Source organism: Leguminivora glycinivorella, chromosome 12, assembly GCF_023078275.1.
Source record: "Leguminivora glycinivorella isolate SPB_JAAS2020 chromosome 12, LegGlyc_1.1, whole genome shotgun sequence".
In the NCBI taxonomy this organism is placed as follows: Eukaryota; Metazoa; Arthropoda; class Insecta; order Lepidoptera; family Tortricidae; genus Leguminivora; species Leguminivora glycinivorella.
This window is the reverse complement of record NC_062982.1, coordinates 17,172,377-17,196,376: the sequence shown is the minus strand read 5'-3', so window position 1 is coordinate 17,196,376 and position 24,000 is coordinate 17,172,377. Positions and strand designations below refer to the sequence as shown.

At 37.2% G+C, this 24,000-nt stretch overlaps 2 protein-coding genes across 2 annotated transcripts in view; one reads left to right on the top strand and one right to left on the bottom strand.

Moving 5' to 3' along the window:
- The window catches only part of LOC125231661 (tyrosine-protein kinase Src64B), a 112,689-nt gene extending 93,013 nt beyond the window's left edge, over nt 1–19,676 (bottom strand). Inside the window, exon 1 of the mRNA XM_048137158.1 lies at nt 19,505–19,676. The gene's annotated coding sequence lies outside the window, so the exon portion shown is untranslated. The remainder of the gene's footprint in view (nt 1–19,504) is intronic.
- Nucleotides 19,677–20,622: 946 nt separating this feature from the next.
- Nucleotides 20,623–24,000, top strand: part of LOC125231669 (tonsoku-like protein) — a 30,936-nt gene continuing 27,558 nt past the window's right edge. The window contains exons 1-5 of the mRNA XM_048137176.1: nt 20,623–20,751; nt 20,845–21,102; nt 21,311–21,473; nt 22,476–22,752; nt 23,504–23,657. Of these exons, the coding sequence (XP_047993133.1) occupies nt 20,739–20,751; nt 20,845–21,102; nt 21,311–21,473; nt 22,476–22,752; nt 23,504–23,657 (865 nt within the window). The 5' untranslated portion in view covers nt 20,623–20,738. The remainder of the gene's footprint in view (nt 20,752–20,844; nt 21,103–21,310; nt 21,474–22,475; nt 22,753–23,503; nt 23,658–24,000) is intronic.

Below are 24,000 nucleotides of genomic sequence, written 5' to 3'. Positions count from 1 at the left end.
GTCTTCCTCTAACTGTATTAATGACATAAGGACGGGTAGTCTATCTCGCGGCGACATACTCCCGCGGCCATCATGAGCTAGGCCTACTGTATGTTTTAAACTGCACCTGACTCACCAGCCAACACTATAATCGTTGTCGCTCCGTGGCGGAAGATACGCGACTGTCTGTGTCGCACCAATATGGAAGAATGATAACTATGATACGCTACGAAGCACTGCTCTCTTAGCTAGAGGGAATGCTCAGTTTATTCCATAACCATACCATGTTGGACTGTAGAAGTTTATAAGTAATGGCACTAATTAAGCCAGGTGTACTTCTTTCTAATTAAAGTAATTTTCATTGTCTGGACGCGTCGTTTCCATAACTCCTCTTTTTGCGGACATGGAACGTTGCTTATCCACGTTATTAACGTAGGCGTTGTCTTTTACTGTTCCAGAGAAGATAAATCTCTCAGATGCCAGCAATTTTCCTTTTAAATTCTCACGATTCAGGTTTCTACTTCTCTCTTGACATTCATTAGATGTCACATTAAAGAGGCCGTTGTTCGAGTAATACTTCAATAACGAAATCAAACATGTTGAGTTACACAGTAATTAACTTAGAGGACTAGGTCGCCGACATCTGTGTTGCCAGACACAGAAAAATCTGTAATTTACAGATTTTCTACAGCTAACAATGAGTTGAGTGTGAGTATAGAAAAGCGGAGGAAAATATCTGCAAAAGTTTCAGATGATGGTTTTTAGTTTAAATTTAAGATAGAATACATGACAAATGTAATGTAGGTACCTACTTATGGAATTGATTCTTGTTCCAAATATGGAGATAAGGATTATATCATTATTCATTAGTACCCTTAACAATATTACCAAAAAGGTATTTGTAGTATACATTTGTAGAGTAAAAAAAAATAATTGTTGGACATTTGAAAAACTGCGCACGCTAGCACAGGGATAAGTGGCGTATACGAAGGGAGGTCTATGCTCAGCAGTGGCCGATTCAGACGCTACGGGAGTGAAAACTCAGTTAAAAGATATTTCGAAAAAATCTTTGAAATCGAGGTTCCGCTCTCGACTGTTTCCTCCTTCAAAACTTATTTAAACGGAACGAAATTTGAGAATCTGAATAACAATGAAATAATCTGTGTCGAACCGTTTAGATTTTTTGGCTAATTGTTACCGATCTTGAGTATCACTCCTTTTTTTTAATAAACCATATTGAAAAAGGCCGTTTTTAGAAATTTTTGATTGGCTCTAGCGTCATTTAAAATTAAAATAGCAAAAAAATCAAAACGGTCCGACACAGATAAAAATAATAATAATCTGTGTTGAAAAAAATCATTGCTCTATCTTCAAAAACCAGGGAGGAAATAGTCGAGAGCGTTTGTATGGAGAATTGACCTGTATCGTATCGTCTTAATGGCTGAAATGATGATGATGTGATGAATTGTTGGATTCGATTTTACAACTTGAATCGAATAAAGAAATATCTGTAGAAGAATAATATTGTTTCTTGCAAATGCTGTCCTTAAATTTTAAAAGTAAGATTCAATTCTTCGAAATTTTACCTAGCAACACTGCACTAGGTTAATAATTCGCGATGAAAATAAGTTAACAGAGTCAGACAACGGCCTATACTCGCAAAAGGGCAGACGGACCGTTGAACTATGTACTTCGCCTGACAAGGACGATTTCAATAGGTGTCTGTTATACATTTTTCATTAGCATAATTCACTCAACAAAATCATTCTAATTTCAGATAACGCACGCCTTTTAAGAGTGACAGATTTAAAAATTGGTTTTGATAAATTATTGTTATTTATTATTTTTTGGGTACAGCCAAGTCAGCAATTTCTGCATAGTAACATTAATAATAGTCTAACATTTTTCTGCGGAGCATCATTTTATGTCGAACATAATTTGACGGTCTACCGACTTGATTTGGAGAACACTATTTAGTTTTTGGGTAATTTTGTAGAATATTTAAAGAACGCAATGTAACTCTTTCACTCTATACCAGAGTAAGTAGATTACGTGATTAATAAATCTATCAGGGTGTTTCCTGAGTGGAATGATCGATACCTTCCGCGCCTCAAATTACCAGGTAATCTTGAGCGGTAATTACAAAATTTACTTTGCCAAGGCGGGAGATACCATCAAAGTGCCGATTAGACCATTAGACTATTAAGGAGCACGTGGGACGACTCGACGAAAGCTCTCAGATGTAGTGACGATTATGTCATTCAGATTAAGTGAACGCGTCATGATGGATGTTGGTGCTTTGAACGAATTATGGAAGGGGTGTGAATCGGAAGTGTTTGGGCTTAATGAGAATGAATCACGTTTCATTGTATAAATACTTTGTTTATGATGTGTTGTTGGAATGTGGAAGTTAAATCTAATTTTTGATCTATTCTATTCAATATCAATTCAAATCTTGTCCTTACTTCAGCTGATATATTAAGGACTTCGGAGCCCAAATCAAAAAACTACGTCTAACGGCTCAGCCACGACATTGGTCTAAGCGCGACAGCGGCGAGCGGCGGCCATACATTGAAGCGAGACACAGCGATGGGACTTTTCATTCGCACGTATGGCTGCCGCTCGCCGCTGCCGCGCTTAGACCAATGTCGTGGCTGGGCCGTTAAGATTCCTTTTAAATTTGGAATTGTGTTACTTATAGACTAAGTTGTATAAGGTTAATTTAAACACCAAAATAAACCATTTCTAAATTAGTGCTTCTGACCGCGCGCGATTTGTTTAACTAGAGCGACACGTTAAATTTTCATTGTGCAATGCAGTTCAGCAGCATGCCATTTTACTGTGGACATTACGGGCGGCAAAGCGACGAGTCAAAGATAAACAATTATGGCCCGAGCGAGCGACCCAATTCCTGAACACACGTGAAAGACTATTTTCAGACAATACTGGGAGTGGCATGTCAGGTAGCTTTCGAAATAGCGACCGACATAAACAACTCTGTTTACATTCGCAGCCTCTTGACATTTTTACTAAAATTGTACACCAATTTAGACGCCGGTGAAAGATTTATAGATACGTAAATATATCGCGTGCCGCCAGCACCAGTGGAAAGACTGGAAAGTAAAAGGTTTTCCCATGGCACTGCAGAAAACGGTGCGGTATAAATGTCTTTTAAAACTGCATTGGCGTGTGGATTGTCGAATACGTTAGTCAGTTTACTTACCGTATGCTCGATGCAAATACTAACTTTATTCCTAAAATGGGGTCGTAAATGGAGCCATAAAGACAAATTAACCATTACATAAAAGCTTCTAATTAAGTACTCTAGAAGATAAAAACGCTAACAATTAGCAAGTCTGGAGTCTAGACACAACAAATGTCTCCCGTTGCAGCAGCTCGGCGCAAACACTCCATGGGCAAGTACTTGGTGCCAAATGCCGTCCAAAATTGCGAAGCATTTAAAGTAACCACAATCGACTCCCATCCAACAATAGCTGCAGGAGAGCAGACGGGATGCAAATAACAAAAATCAATACGCCGAGCGGGGAACGCAGACCCGACTTGAACAAAATTAACTATAGTCACCGTTTTAGCATGCTCCATATTCGGAGTGTCATGTTCGAAACACGTTTATTCTTTTAGGGTAGTTTGGAACGCCACAATAAATGCCACATCAAATAACACAGCTAAAGGTAGATAGAGGACTAAGTCTAAAAATAAATAACGCTTTGTTTATTACTTCTAGATTCCTAGAGTATCACTTAGAAACGGTGTTTGTAATAAGCTTTTACCCTAAAACTACAGCAGGTATATTCTTCTACCATTTCAATCAACGTGCATACATAAGTAGCACAAACAAAGATCGAATTGAGAACTTCTTTTCTTTGAAGTCGGTTAAAAATAAGTTTTCACTAAAATATTACTTCTACGACACATCACAGCGGTAATTCTGTTCTGAATGTTCTGATTGAAGTAAAATTCTGCATGTTACTCTTCGCCCGCTAACGAATCATATCATTAGAACCCCTTTAGTAGAAGTCCTCGCTTACAGGACGCCATCAGGAATTCAGAACTTACAGAAGCCGCGGTACCCGCAATACTAATGAGCTGAAGTTCACGTAGTACGACGACACTGGCCGCTTTATGTGACATATATGCCTGAGATAGTTTATAGGAAATGCTGAATTTGCAGGTTAAGCCTGAATAGGATAAACATGGTAATAACGCAGCGAGCTATGCATTGTACAAACAGTAGCCACGCGGCATTCTCAGACAGCTCACAGACGTACGGACGGACAAACAATAGATCATCGGACATCCGTTATTGGACGGCGACAGCCTAATAACTACTTAGGCACAGCAGCACGATTTGAAATTTAATGGATTCCCATTTCGCAAATTGTACGCTGGCTATTGTACATTGTTGTTAACTTGTTACCGAGTTTGTTTACGATATAAATAGAAAAGGCCTTTTATAATGGTACCAAAAGTATAATAATAAATGTCCAATCCAACATTTAATAGATAAATTCCGACGAAAATTTTACCTGAAATCTTTATGTAATTAAAACATTAAATAACAATTTTGCAGAGATTATTTTAACACTTCCGAAACTCTCAAACAACTGTTTACTTTCTCGTCCCGAGTTAAAGACAGCGAAATCCAGAATAGACTTTTATTAGTTTCAAATGTTGATGTTTTTGAACAAAAACAAACAATGGAAACGAGTGGAAAATCTTCACTTTGTTTCGAACCGAATATAACTCTGCCTTGCGCCCAAATAACTATTATTAGGGAGAACAAAAACAAACAATTGAAAGGAGTGGAAAATCTTCACTTTGTTTCGTGCCCAATATAACTCTGCCTTGCGCCCGGGGAGAAGGGATTGCCCTAATTCCTGCCACATCAATCTTGCCTCCAATCTTTCGTGACGTCAGGCTGCATGGAGTATATGAAAGCTCTAAGTAAGTGGTTGAGAGACTTCGCGTCTCTGCGCTGGTGCTCGAGCGAACCTGTTGACCTACTGCGCAGCGCTCGCGGCTAAATCTCCGCACCTGCCGTACCTATGCTAGCCTGGTACTTCGGCTGCGCCAACTCAAACGGAACCTCTGTTTGTCATATGAAAACTTTGAGAATATCAATATGCCTAAGTTTGAACAGTCTCTTGAATATAAAACTCGATAATCTTAAACGAGAATTTTCACTCTAGAACTCGATTAAAGAAATGAACTAAGTTTGAAATTGAAACTGTGCTCACTTACTGTATAACATACCTACGAGCTATTGTAAGTTTTCAGCTTAGTGTCGACGCCACCCAATTCGTCGTTCGGAGTGATGGCCCGTTAATATGATATGACTTTTAGTATGACTTTGAAATCAGTTCATTTGATTATTAAGGAGACTTTAATCCTTGTTATTCGAGTGTAAAGTAATGATAAAGCTTGGTAAAATCCGCAGGATCCCAATCCTGTATTTGACGTTTAATTTTGTGAACAATACTGTCGTTCGTTGGATAAACACAGCATGAAAATTGCGATAATGCTATCGCTGCACGTTAACGTTTAACGTGAATTATGGCGAAGTCTAGCCGTCGTTAAGTTCGAGACCCGCAACATTACATATAAATAGGCAGCTATAAGGTTATTGGTATTCGGCGACCCGTGCGAACATCTTGACTGCGTTGAACCTGTTGACCCAGTACTGAGTACGGACCTCATCGAGTGAAGTTTAAAGGCAGAGTACATTTATTTATAATGCATATATAGTAGTCCATCTTCAGGCAAGCATTCGAGAGCCGCGCGCAAGAAACAAGTGACAAACTCCACAAAGGAACAATGGATTGACCTGGATTAAATAAGGACTTTAGCAGTCGTCCGAAGTGACTGTTTCGATAAAAGCTTATTTGGAGAAATCGACAAAATTTTGATCATACACTATTCAGTATTGGTAATGTAATGATCTTATCATTTATTTTATGTTTCCATGAAAAAAAAAAACAATATTGTAAATAATTTTGGTACGCGCTGCATCACATTTGTCGCCATCGCGATAATTTTGCAGGTTTTTTTCAAGCTTTTTTTTCATAGGGCGGGGCTACCGAAAGAACTGTCCACCGTACGCCCACTCCTTGCTTCTGCCTGATGAGTTGTTGTTGCTGATGTGTTGTTGTTGTTGTTGTTGTTGTGTGTGTATTCATTTAGTCGTTGACTTTCTAACTGTTGAGATAAGTTTACTATCGTTGTCCCTATACTGTGTTTAGTGATGACTAGGGTGTGCAAACCGGTTAACCGGTTAACCGAAAAACCGGTTAACCGATACTTTTTGGCCTCTGTTAAAAACCGGTTTTTATAGTCTCTAACCGGTTAATAACCGAAACTGTATTTATTTCTCAAAATTTGGAAAATTAGCCATAAAAAGGTTCAAAAATACGTAATTATTTAATGTTTTGTATTAATAAAGATTTATTAATTACTTTTCATTGACAACATTATTATCTGTAATGATTTTATTTTAAAAATTAGTCCCGAGTCTACTCAATTATACATTTTATACAATACAGTAGAGTCCGGTTAGTTTATTACGACTCCGCATAGACCTAACCTCTTACAACGACATAAGCACAGGTATTTATTTGATTTTCGTATGTGATAGTATGAAAGTACATCCGTTCCGTTTATTACGACTCCGATTTTAACGACCAGCCGCTTTTTACGACACATTTTACACAGAATCCGTCCGTCAAGTCCGGTTGCAACGACGAGCGACAACGTTTTTAGTTTTACTAGTAAATTGAGGAAACAAAGCTACTTCCACCCGAGCACGGCCCCCTGTCTTGCCTACAACAAGTAGCAAGATTACATTGTGGCCATGTAACTTTTTGAAGTATTGCTTTTAAAATTTTAACAATTTGTTCGCCTCGGGTCTAATCTTATAAGCTAAATAGAACCCAATATGTATTTTTCGATTGCGTATAAACTAGCTTTACTTACAAATGATGAGCAAGCACACGTACTAAAAATGACTTTTTCTAACTAAACTAGTCACAATAAAATAAGGTATTTTTATCATAGTATTACTATGATAATAATACCCTGTAAATAAACCTATTGATTGAAATGTTTTAGTAATAGAGATGTAGATATTATTTTTAATTAAAAGAAATGAAATTCGTTTTGTACGACATCCGGTTAGTACGACGTAATATCAGCTGTCCCTTGAGCGTCGTTGTAACCGAAGTCTACCGTATATTTCAAACTATATTTTTTAAAAGAAAGGTAAATGGAGATCTTGGTTTTCTTACATCAATTGCTTGTATTACTAGGGGCTCTGGGAGCTGTAGACCTTCGCTACATGCCTAGAAAACACAAAACTGACGTCACATTCAAACTACACAAGCCTTTTTTTGCAATTTCCTCATTTTACAAAATTTCCATAAACTGGATAAAAATGATCTTCATCGTGCAAGTAATACCTGCTACGATATCATCAACATCAGAATTCTTAAAGGTAATGGTAATTATTGCATAGTACGGCCATTTACTAAAAATCCTCAAAACCGGTTAATAACCGGTTAACCGGTTTTGAAGGAAAAGTCTCGGTTATTAACCGGTTTTTTAAGTTAACCGGTTTTTGCAAACCCTAGTGATGACACCCGAGAAGCATCGAATGTGCTGACGATACGGGACGCATACGAGCGATGATTCGATACTTTCTAATCTCCCATCGCGGATACCGTAAACGGAGAAAGGAAGCCAAAATGTTTAACGTAGCGTAATATCGAGCGAAAACTCTTATTGTTATAAATGAAACATCACAAATGGTGCTGGAATAATAAACACCTGGTTAAGATATACTGATTGCACTGAACGTCTTTAGAACTGTATAGTATCTTGATTCTTAATGTTTCCATCGAGGTCGAGGAGGATTGATAAATTCGAATTTGTTTTGTATTTATTGTAGGAAAGGAATTGACTTGTTCGGCTCTTGTTTATTGGTGCAAAGCATAAAAGTTTATACGTACGTACTTGCGATTTAGGCCACAAAATAGAAGACCCTCCAACGCGAACAGTGCTTAATGCAAGAAAGCATTTTCAGTAAACAAAACATTGCTAGACCGCAAAAGATAAAATAACTTAGCGAACGTGCAATGAGATGATAGGTAATAAAGTTATCCACAATTTTAATCCTTTCAACGTGAAGAGGAGAAGGAATAAATGAAATGCCGGTGGTGAAATTTAAATTTTGAATACATCAGTGCAGGCACCCTCGTCAGACGAAGGATTCTAAAGATAGTAAAATAGGTGGTCTCTATTGCTTAGATACATTTTTTGTGGAATATAATTGTTGATTACCTAATGCACATTTATATTTGTTGCACACTACATCAGTATAGTAAAAAACGGAGTGCGAACTCATGGTCTCGTACAATGAGCTAATTCGATGCAACAAAAGTCACATGCATAGAAAGTCTTCGTGCGTCTATAAGACGCCGTCTAATAAGTTGGGGTTAAGTCAAATCTTAATCGCATAATTTAGGCTCTGAGTTAGGTACATAGTAACCATCAAGGCATTGAGTAATATTTTATTATGACATATTTCAACTATGAAGAAATAAAGGATCAGATAATTTCAGAAATGTCCATTTCGTCTAGACAGTACCGATAGCGCCCATGTTTCTATCCAAATTTAGTGCTCAGGTGGATTGTAGCCGTGCTAACAATAAATTTAGTTTTTCTATCCATTTTCCCGAGTGCTACCAAATACAAACCAACATCTGTAGCGAGACAATGACTCCAATTAAATTAAAACGTAGCAGTATATAATGTTAGTGTATGTTAACCAGGAAATAACGGAATCTAAGAATGATTAGAATTTGGGGCGTCTAAGCTGCCTAATGCAATAAAGAGAGGAAATGTTACTACTGTATGTACAGAAAGTGTTTGCGATCGTCATAAACTGAGGAATTCGTTAAATATTCTACCGTTAGTTAGTCTGCATGCCTGAGCATTATTTATGATTAGCGTTAATGCAAATGAAACATCATCCTAATATATTAGCATTTACCTGGTTGTATCTTTAAGATGTTCTAAGTTCACTCGTCTGCTATAACAATTTTACGTCAGAATTGCTCTTTTACACTTTGAAGGAAAAACTAGGCTTTTTGGATTGAGCTACTTAAAGTTTTCAAACTGCCCGAAAGCCAGCGTTGTTAGTTGTTGTAGACAACAAACCGGGTCAATGAAAAGTTATATTCAAAGCATGGAAGCGGTCACCCATCCGTTTAATGACCGCGGCCTACGTCCCTTCACCTACGCAATGTGCTAAAAAGCTATAAACAAACACTCCAAGAGTTTATGAAACGTATTTAATTTATTAACATCTTTAGTGCTTAATTGCAGCCCACCCGCTATTTTCAATTAATCGTAAGCAAAGTTTTGCAACATATCAATGGTAAATAGGTAGTACCGTACTCGAAATATTACAGCGGGCGTCCCAAAAAGGAGTGCCAAGGATGACGTTGCATTGTGGTTCCGCAGAGTATTGTCCCAGATTTCGAAAGACTATCTTTTGTAGTTTTCTGAGTCATGGGCCGCTCTGGTTTCCGAACTATGCTTTATAAGTAACTCTTAATTTAAGAACCGTGTTACGATGAAATTGTGTAAAAATAAAGTGCGAATTAGTCGATTGCTCACGTGTTTGTGGTGAAATGAGTTGATTTCACTTTTACCTGCAAATGAAGAAGAGATGGTAATATTTTTTAATATTGGTTTTCCACGCTTTTGGACTGTTCCACAGATTTTAAAATTTTTTTTCTTTCTATTTTTTTTCTAATTTTCTTTCTATTATTCGTGAGTTACAAGGTCGTGCATAGAACTTTAAAACCCTACATAAAAGATGTCAGGACAAGTCTATCTAGTCTATACCCTGAAAACATTTAGTAGCAGTCGCACGATATAGCTGTTTTACAGTTCAGTAAATACATTGCTACCAACTTAACAAACCAATTCGCAGAGTCGAGACTCCTTCGTTTTCTGCTGCGTTCATTGGCGACGCGTCGAATCGCATTCAAATGTATAGAACTCGATTCAACTCGGCTCGATTCGTCTTAGTGGCCAGGCTTCAAAGAACCATACCATAGACAGTTTTATTTTCATGTTTGCACTCAAACTGCATATTCAAAATGGTAGGCGGTCCACCTAGATAACTAAGATGACTGAAAGTAGGTATTTGTTGAATTTATAATTTTCTTTCAAAATAAGTGCTTGGTCGTAGAAAAAGTATTGTATGCAACGGTGTTTAACTGAGTCAAAAAATGCTCGTGGCGTCTTTATTAACAATTTTCGGCTTCGCCTCAAATTGTTACCCACGCCACTCACCTTTTTTGACCTCTTTTAACCACCAGTTGCATAAAATACTATAAATGTCGTTTATATATTGAGCGTTGTCAAAACCGCAGTCAAAATGTTTTTCAGTTTCAAAACACTGCATTATTTAAAAAAAAAACTAAGTTGGATTGGAATTATTAGAAAGTCGTTTTTGCAAAAACTAAACCCTAGAATGAATTCTGGATTGGGTTACCTATCGATTCTATTAAAGCAAAATGTTAAAATAAATAATGTTCAACCGTATTTTACTATTTTTCCTGTATTTGAAACAGATATTGAAATGTAGGTATTTGAAACAGAAGCAGGAAAGCAGCAGTATATTAACCCTTTCAATTCAGGAATTACCGGAACAGGGCTAAAGCAGTGCATATGAGGTAGGTACGAGCATTATAGGAAAATCGGCACGAGAAAACGAAATTTGCATTTAATTTAAGCATAAATGGGAATACATTTTCATCGGTCGTCTGTATGCAAATGCAGAACCGAAACGTAACGATGTTAACGGCGAGACTGTAATGGATTATCCTATCTGCACTCGCTATCGGACCTGGAGTTCCGTTCTGGATGCTAGATGGCTCTGACAAGTCTTTACGCTCAGGGTAACCAGTATAACATGCGCTGTTTGATGTCACATAGTTCTTCTAGACGTCAACGTTCCATTCACTGGTCTTGTTGAGCGTTCTGGCCTGCGCGCGATATGTGATGGGAATAAATTTGCCTGAATATACGAGTTCGGCAGTACGGCACAGTGACGAATTCTTGCTTCCAGGCATTTCCCTGGATAAGTAGCGATAGCGCGTGTCCTATAACGCCACTTGAGTAGAATGATTGTATGAAGTGTTCGTTTTCTGATAGACCGCCGATGGTTGGTTACCATTACTGGAAGTCTAATTTCTAGCTTTGAGACCTGTTAGCTTTTGAGCATGCACATGAATATCTATCTTCTTTTTGAATGGTCAAAAAATGTACGTTCCCGTAACCCCGACTTTCGGATTAAATTTTTTGTGAAAACTTGCCAACCTAATGTAAACAAACGCGCATGACAACATAATATTGATTAACTTCACTATGTACCTTTTACCAAGAGGAAACAATTACAAATAAGGAAAATAAACAACGCAAATAACAGGCATATCAGTACGAAGATATATCGACGTTCAAATATTCTGACTACTAGCAATGGACAAAGCTCAGTTGTTTGATTCTTCAGAAAAAAGTGTAACAGTTTCTATAATTAATTCAGCTCTTTTTACATGTAAAGCAGTAAGGAAACTCCGCGTTATGACCGTTCGGCCCGATTTCCTCTCTCCATTCATACTACCATTGTTCGGAATAAGCTCCAGCCATCTCTTAATAATTCCGACGCTCGAATAGCTTCCGCAATTCTAGGATAAGGAAACTGGGAGTACTGAGACACACGGCAAATACAAAACCACCACAAAATTAAAATTTTGAAAAACCCCCGACATAGTGGTCCGATTTTCAAGAAGCAAGGCTAAGATAAAGAACACTCCCGGTTAATTCAGCTTTCAAACAAAAAACTAAATCTAAATCGGTTCATCAGTTCGGGAGGACTGCAATGCCACAGACATACAAACACACAGACAAACAGACAGACAGAAACGTCACACTTATAACACCCCGTCGTTAAAAAAAACTGTAAGTAACTTTTTCCATTAATTGACAAAACGAGGACGCTCATGAAGGTTCGGTGTGGATGATGTATATGTATAATATACGAATGGTATAACGTATATGAAACGCACACCGATGACTTGAACTGATTTCTGTACTTATCCTATCCTATTAAAAGCCATAATCGGGTAACGTTACGTGCCCAGGACCATCAGCTTTGCAGGATCACTAATATAATACCCAGTAGCTTGTCGTCCAAAAACCTCTTCTACTTGCCTATATTACAATCGCTATTGAAGTTCGTATCTTTGCACCGGATACAATTATGCCTTTTAAAAGTTTTAAAGACATTGAAAAATACAGTTTACAAGAGAAGTTTTATATTTCTAGACAGACACTCCAAAAATAGTTGTTTATATCGCTTTAAGAGCTAACGGCATTATTAGACTCCAAACAAGGTAACATCCGTATTAGGATCTACAGAACATTGCACTCTAATCTTTGATCTTCAACTAAAATTGCTTGCGTCATAGACCGTTCTCGGCGTTTTTGTGGCTTTTTACGTTTTGCATCGCTGGTTATATACTTCAAAACAACTTATTCAATTTCCAAATATTCTTGAATTCGGGTACAAAATGTTTTAGCAATATCCTTTGATCGTGAACATCATCCGTGAAACGGGGAGATTAGTCCATTTGTATTGAATGGTGTAATAAACATGATGAAGCGGCAGGAACTATCAAAGCAGCCAATACATTAGCATTATTACATTCGACCCTAGTTCACAAACCAATGGCCTCTTACATCAATCATCCCTACTAAATAACGCATAAACATCAAAAAGCTTAAATATATCCCGTATTTGAATTTATATTTCAATTTGAAGAAACTTCAACGAAGGAATAACAACCGCAATTAATATACGAGGGAGGTCGAAAGTTTGCAGAGGCCGCAACGCGAGTTACAGTTGACAGCAGTCGAGGGCAACTACTTTGCGAACTAACTTTAACATGAATAATTGCAAAGTGACGCGTATGAGGACTAGGAGCGAGGATAAGAAACTAAATTTAATATTCCAGAAGAAAGTTCACTGTGCCAAATAAAATACGAGTTCCAAGTAGGTGGACCAGTACCATATATACGTAGGACGAACTCATAACAAGAAAAAAATATGGTCTATAAAAGGTAAAGTTAATAAAAAGCGGTGCACGATCGATTCGGAATATTTCGATTGTAACAGTACATTACATGCATAACATACGAATCGAGTAAGACCCGATTTGCGAGTTTCGAAACGAAAATATGCGATTAACATAGATAGTGTTGGTCAATAACTTGTCGCGCCCACGCGACTATATGTCTCCGAGTAGATGTTTGCTTTCTTTTATCGAGATTAACACAAACTTTATTGCGTCCCGTCATTTTGCACGCGCACCATTGATTCGACAAGTGATGCGTTATGGGGCTCGCGATTCCCGTGAAGTCACTAAATTACAAGTGAGATCCTCATATATCTAAGATAAAGAACACGAAATAAGATTCCAATTAAGTGTCACAACTCATTGTTAGTCAAGTTAAATTAAAATGGGTTTATTACGGATTATCCTGTAGACGTCGCTATTCAAGTTTCGTCCTCTGCTCCATCAGTTTCAAGAGATAATGATTTTCATCTACCGCTGGCCAATTGCAGTCTGCCAATTGCATAATAGACGAAGTTCTATAATAGAACCATTCAGCTCCAGAGGCCAATCTGTGCCATTATTTTAGGAGCCTAAACTCGTGAATGGAACGGGTCGAAACTCTGCCCTGTTTCGACTAGGTGAAATATTCAGTGATCCTATTCGTGGCAAAGTTAAAAATAAAAAGTCTTTTTTGGTAACGTCAACAAATACTGTTATTCAATCACGTTATCGCATTAATTATCATGTACCAGTTAACAGCTTTTGGTAGCCACTTTGATCTATAAAATGTTCGTAACGATTAGCTTTTTAGTCGTTATCTTTTAAGAGCATTACCATCGTTCAAACTTTCATAGTTCAACAAACTATATCGTCACTTCCACATATAGTTCGTTATGGGTTGGGCTAAATCTGGAAACGCGACGAACACCTCGTTTGGGCCTACGACCTATAACGGGATGAATGTTTAACGAGAGCCACGAAGGGTATCAAGATGAATTTGAGATTGGAGCGCGCACATTTGAATAATTTACTTTTGAATTTTCGTAATGTAGCTACGCCACGTATGTACAAGTCATTCGTAATAAGCGTGAAGTTATTTTGTAGGGTAAAAGTAAAATAAAGTAGGTAGTGAATAATCACAATGATATCTAGATTAAGTATAATTTGGTACTTCTATATGTGGTTGGCGCTTACGTTGCGTATTCGCCAATTACCAAAGATACATTTACCCCTGGGTTCCCTTATTCATCATCACTTATTTCCGAAATTGCCTGAAATGGCGCATACAAATCTCACTTCAATTTCACATGTTGTCAACATTGGAAGCGGAATTCATGTGTTATATTACGAAACTACGAAATGTTAGCGAGGGTTGCCTTCATATGTCACTTTCTGACATCGGGCTCATATTTTGTCAACTTGCCACTTACTTAACATTGACAATGACAATTCATCAGTACATTCAGTACTTCTGGGTTCTGGGTCGACAAGTCAAGTAAGGTAGCCAATAGCCATGTTATTTGTTGTCCAAGATATTAACAGCGACACAGTCGGTGTCAGGTGACAATTAACGAACGTCAAATTGGCTAATCATTAAATAATGTTTGCTAAAATCTAGATTAGTGTAATTACCTAATAAGTATATTATACGTATGTAAACAGTACATAAGCCTAAATAACATTTATTTTAACGAATTTTCTGATAAACACGACTTTTACGGGTCTCCAGATTAAATAATAATATAAACAGACTACAGCAGTGTGTAAATCAGGTACATCGTTACTCAACCCGAAGCGCCCGTTTAAATCGGGACAATATTGAACAAACACAGCACCGGCGTGCGTTCACAGCAATTTATTATCAAACATTAATGCACTGATTTCAGATTACAGTATTGGCTAAACTAGGTCGCCGTAATACGGGGTTGTGTAAGATTACCCCTATAACACGCCCATAAAGTCGCCGTTAAAAATGTTACGTTCCTCGTCATCGGAGAATAAAGCGAACGTGTTCTGTATTTATGACTTATTTTAGTTTAATATCAAAGATTGCTGATAAATTGACATTTATCTTGCCATTATAACCTGAAACTGGGTCTGAAGTATAGGAAATTGAAATACTTACTGAACTTTCATTATTTAACTTGCTTGCTTCAATAATCTATTTCATGCCATCGATATTCGTAAAGTTGCTATGAAATTTCGTTATAAGTATCCGTTATTCAATTTAACTTTTGATTGCGATTTTAGAAGGTCAAAAAACTTGGAATAACTTTTTTTTAAAGAGTCCGCATGGTTTTCTCGTATTTAAATGTGACAAATGATGTGTGTGCGTGTGTGTGTGTTTAAAAGTAAGTTTTTTTTAGCTCAAAATACGTTTAAAATGTACATAAATCTTCTGCAAATAAGCCTACCGTCGCACCGGCCAGTTAGATATAATGCGAATATTAAGCAAATGAATAAACGGGATCGGTGAGTCATTAAGCTTTAATTAGAACCGGAATCGGAGTACCGTTCAGAGTCGGGACGAAACGAGTGTTCTCCGAACGCAACATTTAGACGATGCGCGTGCACACCTTTATGGCGTCCGAGACACAGATGAAATCGCTTGGGTACAGATACTGCAGGGATAAATGACGGATAAAGAATCGCAGCGTTAGCAGGGCCGGGTTTGGAGAGACATTGTTCGATTACTTGGCCCCTCTTTGCCAGGGCCTTTAGGGACTAGGCAGAAATTCAGCCCTGTTAAATTGTCTCGAATATTTTGGCTGGAGATGGATGTTATGATATCTAATTCAAACAGAAATCATCAAATCACTGTCAGAAATTCAGAATAGGCCTTTGAATGTCATCAACGCCAGGTCAATGGCACCGGTATTTTGCGTGGATTGTTATTAGTGGTTAGTAAATTGCCTTTGAAATCCGGAGCAATGCCAGGATTCAACTAATAGAATAACGTGAAAAGATGCAACTTATTAATTTCAAAACATGGAAACAAGTAATTATGTTGTTTAACGGTTCAGACTTAGATTTTAACAGGGTTCGAAAATATCCGATATGTATAATAAATATCAAAACATCGGATATTTATAATATATATCAACTTTGATATATATCCATTTTTATGGAAGGCATAGTATTATTTTGTTGCATTATTTATGAATACAACTTTACATAAGGAAAATTCTACTAAAAAAACATAAAATTTAGTAGAAAAACAGTAACAAAACCCAAAAAAAACTATATTTTTAACAATGTCACATTTTTTAAAACCATTTTTGTATTGTAATATTTATAAACAAATGATAAATATCGGATATTTATATCCATTGATATATATCGTCGAACACCGCTTGATATATATCCATTGATATATATCCTCGAACCCTGGATTTTAAACCAGGTTTTGGCAAATATCGTCTACACAGGATATAAAATCAAAAAAGTTAGAAACTGCAGCCACCAGACCAGATCTGTTGCCAATGTTGCCATATGTGTTGAGTACAGAATAGGGGACCGAGAACCTAGGACACAATAAATACATAATTTGATAGTTAGGACATCCTAGCATGAGAATATTCCGTATATTCGGTTTAAAAATCTCGGATCTGTCTAATTGATTGTCTCCAAGCACTAGAATAGTTTTATAGTCGTTTCCTGGAATTCTTAAGCATCATTTCGCAACCAAACTAACCAAAGCTAACGGCCGAGCAACACGCGCATCTCACCAGTTACAATGTATGATGTATACTGGGCACTTATCACCTTGTCATATTTCGAATTGATACAATCATCACGCCGAGGAATTTCACGACTTACAGCGACAAAGTGACTCTGCTATTTTAATTGACGAATCAGCAGTTTTGTGTAATTGAACTGAGGAATATCTGGGGTAAAATGCTCGATGCTTTCTTGCCCCAGTTTTGCCGGTTCGCCGGCCAATTTCGTCCGGGGAATGCGAATCGACAAATCACATGTGAAGTTGCCTTTAAGCCGTCGCTTCCTAACGGATATATTTTTAGAGAAGCCGATATTATATTTCTGAAATGCGATTCGGGCAGGTATCGCGTTCGGTTGAATTTTCAAACGCTTCCGTGTTTATTTCGGTTGCGAGATTAGATAATAGAATTGAAATACATATTTGGTTCACGTTGCAGCAAAGTGGAATGGAATAGCGGTGAAAATAATTAAAAACTAAAGATAAATAATTCAAGACTAAAGAGATTGAAACATCTGCGAGTAGGAACTTACTTGCATAAAGTGGAAGTTATTGAGTTTATTGTAGAATACGAAGTGAGACTGTAGACATAAACTACGTAACGAACGTACAAGTACAAGGAAACATGCCCCCGTTTAAAGATCAGTGTCCTAGTATACTAGACTACTAGTCAAAAAGAAAATTGACCACGCGTGGAAGTCATATATTTTGCTTCTGAATCAACTAGTTTTAGTCCCAACATTTAAGTCATAGGCTCATAGGACGTAATGTCCTAGAAATCTACAGTGACAATATTAAACTGGTAAATAGTTACAACATTCGAATGATTATGTTATATTGTTGTGACGAGGATACGTATCAAAATGTACGTATAATTAACCACGCCTATAAGGGGATGATTGTAAGGGTGGCGCCTTCCAAGGCGCCGCGTCGTCGCCTTACTGGCCTACCAGTTCACGCATAAGAATGTATGTCATTGTATATCCTGCATTTCGAACAGCTACCAGAAGAATTTACTATGTATCTAACTAATTTAATTCATATCTTATTACAATATATTGTTATAGTAGGAAACCGAACTTCAATATCTTATTTTTAATTAAACCCCGACGCAAAAACGATGGGGTGTTATTAGTTACACGTGTGTCTGCCTGTTTGTGTGTGTGTCTGTCTGTGGCAGCGTAGCTCCCAAACGGATGAACCGAGTTAGATTTAGTTTTTTTTTGTGTGAAATGTCATTTGATATTTGCCAGTCGCTTTTCGGTGAAGGAAAACATCGTGAGGAAACCGGACTAATTCCAATAAGGCCTAGTTACCCGTCGTCGGGTTGGCAGGTAAGATGGCAGTCGCTTTCGTAAAACTAGCGTCTATGCCAAATCTTGGGATTAGTTGCCAAAGCGGACCCCAGGCTCCTATGAGCCGCGGCGAATGCCGGGATAACGCAAGGTCCGCAAGGAGGATGACGTTCTTAGCCAAATAGCCATGTTTAATGAAAATCGGTCCACTATGTCGGTTTTTTTTTTTCAAATTTTTAATATTTCATTTATAGTTGTGATTGTGACATGAGTTTATGCGGACAGACATGGACGTACAGCTATATTTAGCCCTTTAGGGGACCCGGGGCCAGACAGTTTTTTTAGTGTTGGTATATACGTAAAGGAAATAGTAATAAATAGGTACCTAATAAATCCTAGCGATTTCAAGTTGAAACTTTGAATTTTCTAAAAATAAAGGCGAAACAAACAATTTATCGCGAATCTGATTAAATTGCCTGATCAAATCAGATGGTATGGATGCGAACGCCAATTTATTTGACTCTGCTAATTCGGCCGCCAATTATGACGAATATTACTGCGAACGCAAAAATACTAATTTGTGACCTTAGTATCTCAGTAGTCAAATTTGATACTTAGAATAATTTAAATAAAATAAAAACTTCTCAAAATTCTCAAACAATACGTATGCCACGCCACTGTTACGTACTGCTACGTGTATGGAAGGATAGGCGCAAAATAGACAATTTAATCAAAGCATGATTTTAAGTCTTACAGAAGTAATTTTTATTTTCCTATATTTTAGAGTTAAATATGAATAAGTACTTACCCACCCAATCTTCCCATGCACCCATGGCAGTAAGTATTATACCAAGAGTGATTTTCGTAGCTTACTGCTTTAAAATGAAACTGAGCATGAAGGATATAAACATTTTAAATATAGAAGATACAATTTTATTGTGAATACATACATGGTAGGAATGGTAGGAATCAGTGATAAAATTATAACATATTGAAGCATCGCACGAGATCCTGATCGGAATAAATTATATGAATATGCAAACATCTTTTAATGAATTTAAGGCAACTTATACATTCAACCGAAATTGTAATAATTGTTTTATTAGAATCACAAAATAATTAACTCATAGAACTGAAAAGTACTGTAAACAAAGAAATTTCAAGCGACTCGTAGATTAGTCGGTTCAATTGATAAGTATAAAATGATGAGAAGGAATAGTTTAACTTACTAGGGTAATGGAATCCAGGAAATACGTGGTCACAAATGTTTATTCAATTTGAATTATCAAAATATCAAAGTACCTACTTACGCGCAAAAACAGAGCCGGCAGGATGGTTTTTATCTTGATTTCAAACGAACGTCGATGTAACACTGCTATTTATTGGTTTATACTGTCTATTAAAGGTTTTTACGTCTTCAAGTTATACAATCGTAGTCACTTTAATTCAATATAAAGGCAATTTTTAATGAAAACAATACGAATCAATGGGAGTCAAACAACACCAAATCTCAACATAACGATCATAAACAAAATGCGAATTGACCAAAAACAACGAAATTGTGTTTTTTTTATTTGTCATAGACAATTAAGCCGTGCTTACACTTGTATAACGTTGAATCGACCGCGGACGGGAATCTGGTGGACGTCCGATCGAAATCTGGCTCGCCGGATGTTTTGTTCCGTGCACACTGATCGGTCGCGGTCGCGGTCGTTTTACGACGGACGTCCGCGTAGTATGTTCCTAGCTTAAAGCTAGGAACACACTACGCGGACGTCCGTCGTAAATCGACCGCGGACGGGAATCTGGACAATGGAAATACACATAACCGTGCAAACTATCGGTCGACGGACGCGGACGTGGCCTTGAGCGCACGGACGTCCGATCGAAATCTGGCTCTCTGGATGTTTTGTTCCGTGCACACTGATAGGTCGCGGTCGCGGTCGTTTTACGACGGACGTCCGCGTAGTATGTTCCTAGCTTAATACGTGCAGCTTCTGACGTTTCCCATACAATTGAGCGGCAACAATTTTACTAGCGCCATCTAGCGGTTCGAGTTGATCAAAGTAGTTGTTCAGACTTTTATTTGAGTAAATTAAAATAGAAAATGCTATTACTTGATCTACTTTAACATTTTTAGACGGAATAAAACAAAAAAATAAGAATTTGTAATTTTTTTTAATTTTATGCTGTATGAAACTAAACTATTTTGATCAACTCATGCCGCTAGGAGCGCTAGTGTGCCTGTTGCCAACTTTGGCACCGAGCTGCACGTATTAACTCGTAGAGTTTACATAGTATTTGATAACAGAGAAGTGAACGTGACGAACATCTTGTCTTTTGTCGATGGTTGTACATTTTTTTATTATTATTGTGTACATGGCAACCCCGTACTAAGATTCCGCCCGCCATTTTCCTGGTTGACAATTTTGTGACAGATTTGTAAACTTTGTCTAGTGTTTATTGCTGAAGAATTGTGTATATTCAATTTATTGATGACAAATATAATATTTTGATGTAGTATGCTTAGCAAAAAAACTAATAATGTCAGAAGAAAGTAAGCATCCATTCAAACGTTTTCACTTTCCACTTCCAAACAGCTGAGGTTACTTTTGTGTGTGAACTTTCAAAATGTAAATAAATGTTTCAGAACTGATACGTAAGAAGAAGAAGGCTTTAAATGGCAGCAATAAAAGAGCTTATGCCGAGGCTTGTAATGATTTGGCAACGTATTACTACAAGAAAAATAGGTATGCAGACGCGTTGGATGAATACAGAACAGAGGCCTCGGTCTGCAAGGAATTGGGCCTTCGAATGGAGTGGGGCACATGCAACAGGATGATCGGTGAAATGTACATGCTCCTTGCAGAGTTTGACAAAGCTCTGAAATATGAGAAGCGACATTTAGGTAAGATTACGAGAGCAACAAAATGTTTACTTTATGGCATATTATCATTGTATTATTATGTATCTTGTTAAGCTCAAGTGGTTTCTTTTATGTTTACCAATATCCTGACTGCAATTGGAATTGCCTTTAATCTTGTATAAAAATAATTAATATAAAATATACCAATGATGTTTTATAGTAATTAGTAAACTAAAAATGTGGTCCACAGCTGTAGCCAAAGAGCTCAACAATACAGTAGAGGAGCAAAGAGCCTTGGCAACTCTTGGCAGGATATACCTGTTGCAAGGTCAGAGCACTTCTGGTAAAGAAGCGGAAGAATCTTTGAAAGCGGCTGAGAGGGCATTCCTTAAAGGCCTGGCACTGTGTGAAAGGTAAATAGATTTGTAAAACTCTCTTTCTTTTGGTATATTTTTTTCTTAGTCACAAAGAAAATCGGAAGCCTTATTACTTTGTGGGTCCGTGTCCGTCTGTAGCTTTTTCTCAGGAACGCATGTGAAGCTGAAATTTTATCATCACTACATAGTATCAAAAGATACACGTTTAAGTCAAATTTTTTTCTGTCAAAACCTACATGTCCCTACTCAGAATGCTTAAATCTTACGAAGCAAATACATAGATAAAGGAAAAATTTTGAACCATAAATTTTTTTAATACATAAGTGATTCTAATAATTTTAAGGTTTACATGTGCGCGAGTCCGACTACTTAGTACTTAAAGTCACAAAGAAGATCAAAGCCATTAGGGGTAGTGTAGTAGCTTTCCATGTGCCTATTACATGAGTCTATATAAGCTAATCTAAGAATATAAAGAATGTAAATAATTATGTTAGTATTTAACTTTTTACTATCCATATAATATTATTATCCTTTGGTGTGTCAGCCGGCCAACTCCCAACCGATTATGTCAATCAAATTTGAAATTTGATTAATTAGAATAAAATCAAAATTGTAATTACTCAAAAATTTGTCTGATATTTGAAAAGTTAAAACATTTAGTACCAGCATATGCTACTTACTATGAGGGTAGCCAATAAACATACAAAATCCTATAATGGCTTTAATGTAATGCCATTGACCCCACAGTCAGGTTCTCTGTTTGTCATTGTTTACTCCACAGTCAGGTTCTCTGTTTGTCATTGTTTACATTAAGAACCTGACTGTGGGGTCAATGGCACTGAATGTATTACTCCTAATGATCCACCCACTGTCAAACAAGAATGAACTTGTTTACAAAATTGCTCAACTGTATCAGCAGCATCTGTCACAAATCTGGCAACACTATAAGTACTATAATACACAGTATTTTTTTACATACATTACAATGTGCAAATAAAATATTTTTTTTCTTTCTTTCTTATTCTTTATCTGTTCCAGTTTAAGCGGAAAAATAAACATCTATGAGCTAATGGACATGAGATCGCGACTGCTTCTGAATATCGGAGTGTGCCAAGAATATTTAGGAAATCATGACAAGGCAGTTGATTGTCTCAAGAAGGCTATAAACATATGTGTGAACCAGGACATATATGATGTGCTGCATCAGTGTTACACTACTTTGGCATTGCTTTATAGCAACAAGTTGAATGATTATACAAACTCGTTGAGTTGCCTTAGTAAAGCTGAGGAGATTGCTAAGAGGTTGCAAGACAAGGTTAGTACCTATGTGCCCCTTTTAGATAAAGTTCAGTAAGTTTTAATTACTCATTCAAACAACAAGGCGGCAGATAAACCGTTAGCGGTTTTCACTCGCTGTTTTGATGTTAAAATTAGTATATGTAATGCTTTTGGATAAATAAATTAAAATAATAGTAATTTAACTCAGCTATACCTGCTCAAACTATACTGGCCAGTATCATCTTCTTCTTTGCATCCGGTTACCCTCTGCTGAGGTGTAGGGCTCGACACATATTTTCCCATCCCATTTACACTGGTCTTGGGTAACCTCTATCTATCTGATCCACCAAGGGATTTTAAGATTATTGTAATCTAATATTTCCCCAAATCCAAATTTTATCCTATCACTTACACCACAATCATATCCCATATCCCATAGCTAACTTGTACAACACCCATGGGAGGAGAAGGGGTGGTGAAATTCTCAATCCGTTACCACATTATCGCAAATATGTTTTACTTATCATAATAGAAATAGAAATATTTTTAATTCATGGCAAAATAATACAAAAAAAAGACACACAAATACAGATCAACAACAGAGAATTATTTACACACATAACATCACAAAAGGTAAGTAGACATAATTGCCATGAAGTGCACATAATTGCCATGAAGATGGTCCTGACTCAGCATGGTATTAGCCTGGGTGGCCAACGCTGATCTTCCGTCAGGGCCATACCGAATGATAGCATTGATAATAATTATTATAACTGCTTGTTTTCTAGGGTCAAAAGCTGTGTGAGACTCTGGCAACAAAGGCCGATGTTTTGTGCAAAACAGCTGACTACCAGAGTGCAAAACAAGTCCTTGTGAAGGCCTGGAAAATGAAGACGCCTGATGAAGAAGAGAGGGAAAATATTGAGTCTAAACTGAAAGTTGGTAAGTAACTCATATTTTAATGCATATTTATATGACCATGACCACATCTCAGACTTGAAAAACTAACCACAAAATTAAAAATTTGAAAAAAGTCCGACCGCGACATAGTAGACCGATTTTCATGAAACATGGCTAAGAACACTCCCGACTAACTCAGCTTTCAGACATTACCATAGTTGGGCTCAACTTGCGGTAATGTAAAATTGTCCTCCCTTTTTCTCGCAACCTGTATGCCTTTTCCAAAATCTGTAAATGCCATTTCTTATCAATGTGAAATCGAGGGAAGGTCTAAGACCATTTTCGCGTAGGACCACGGAATCTCATAGCTGCCCTTACTGACCCG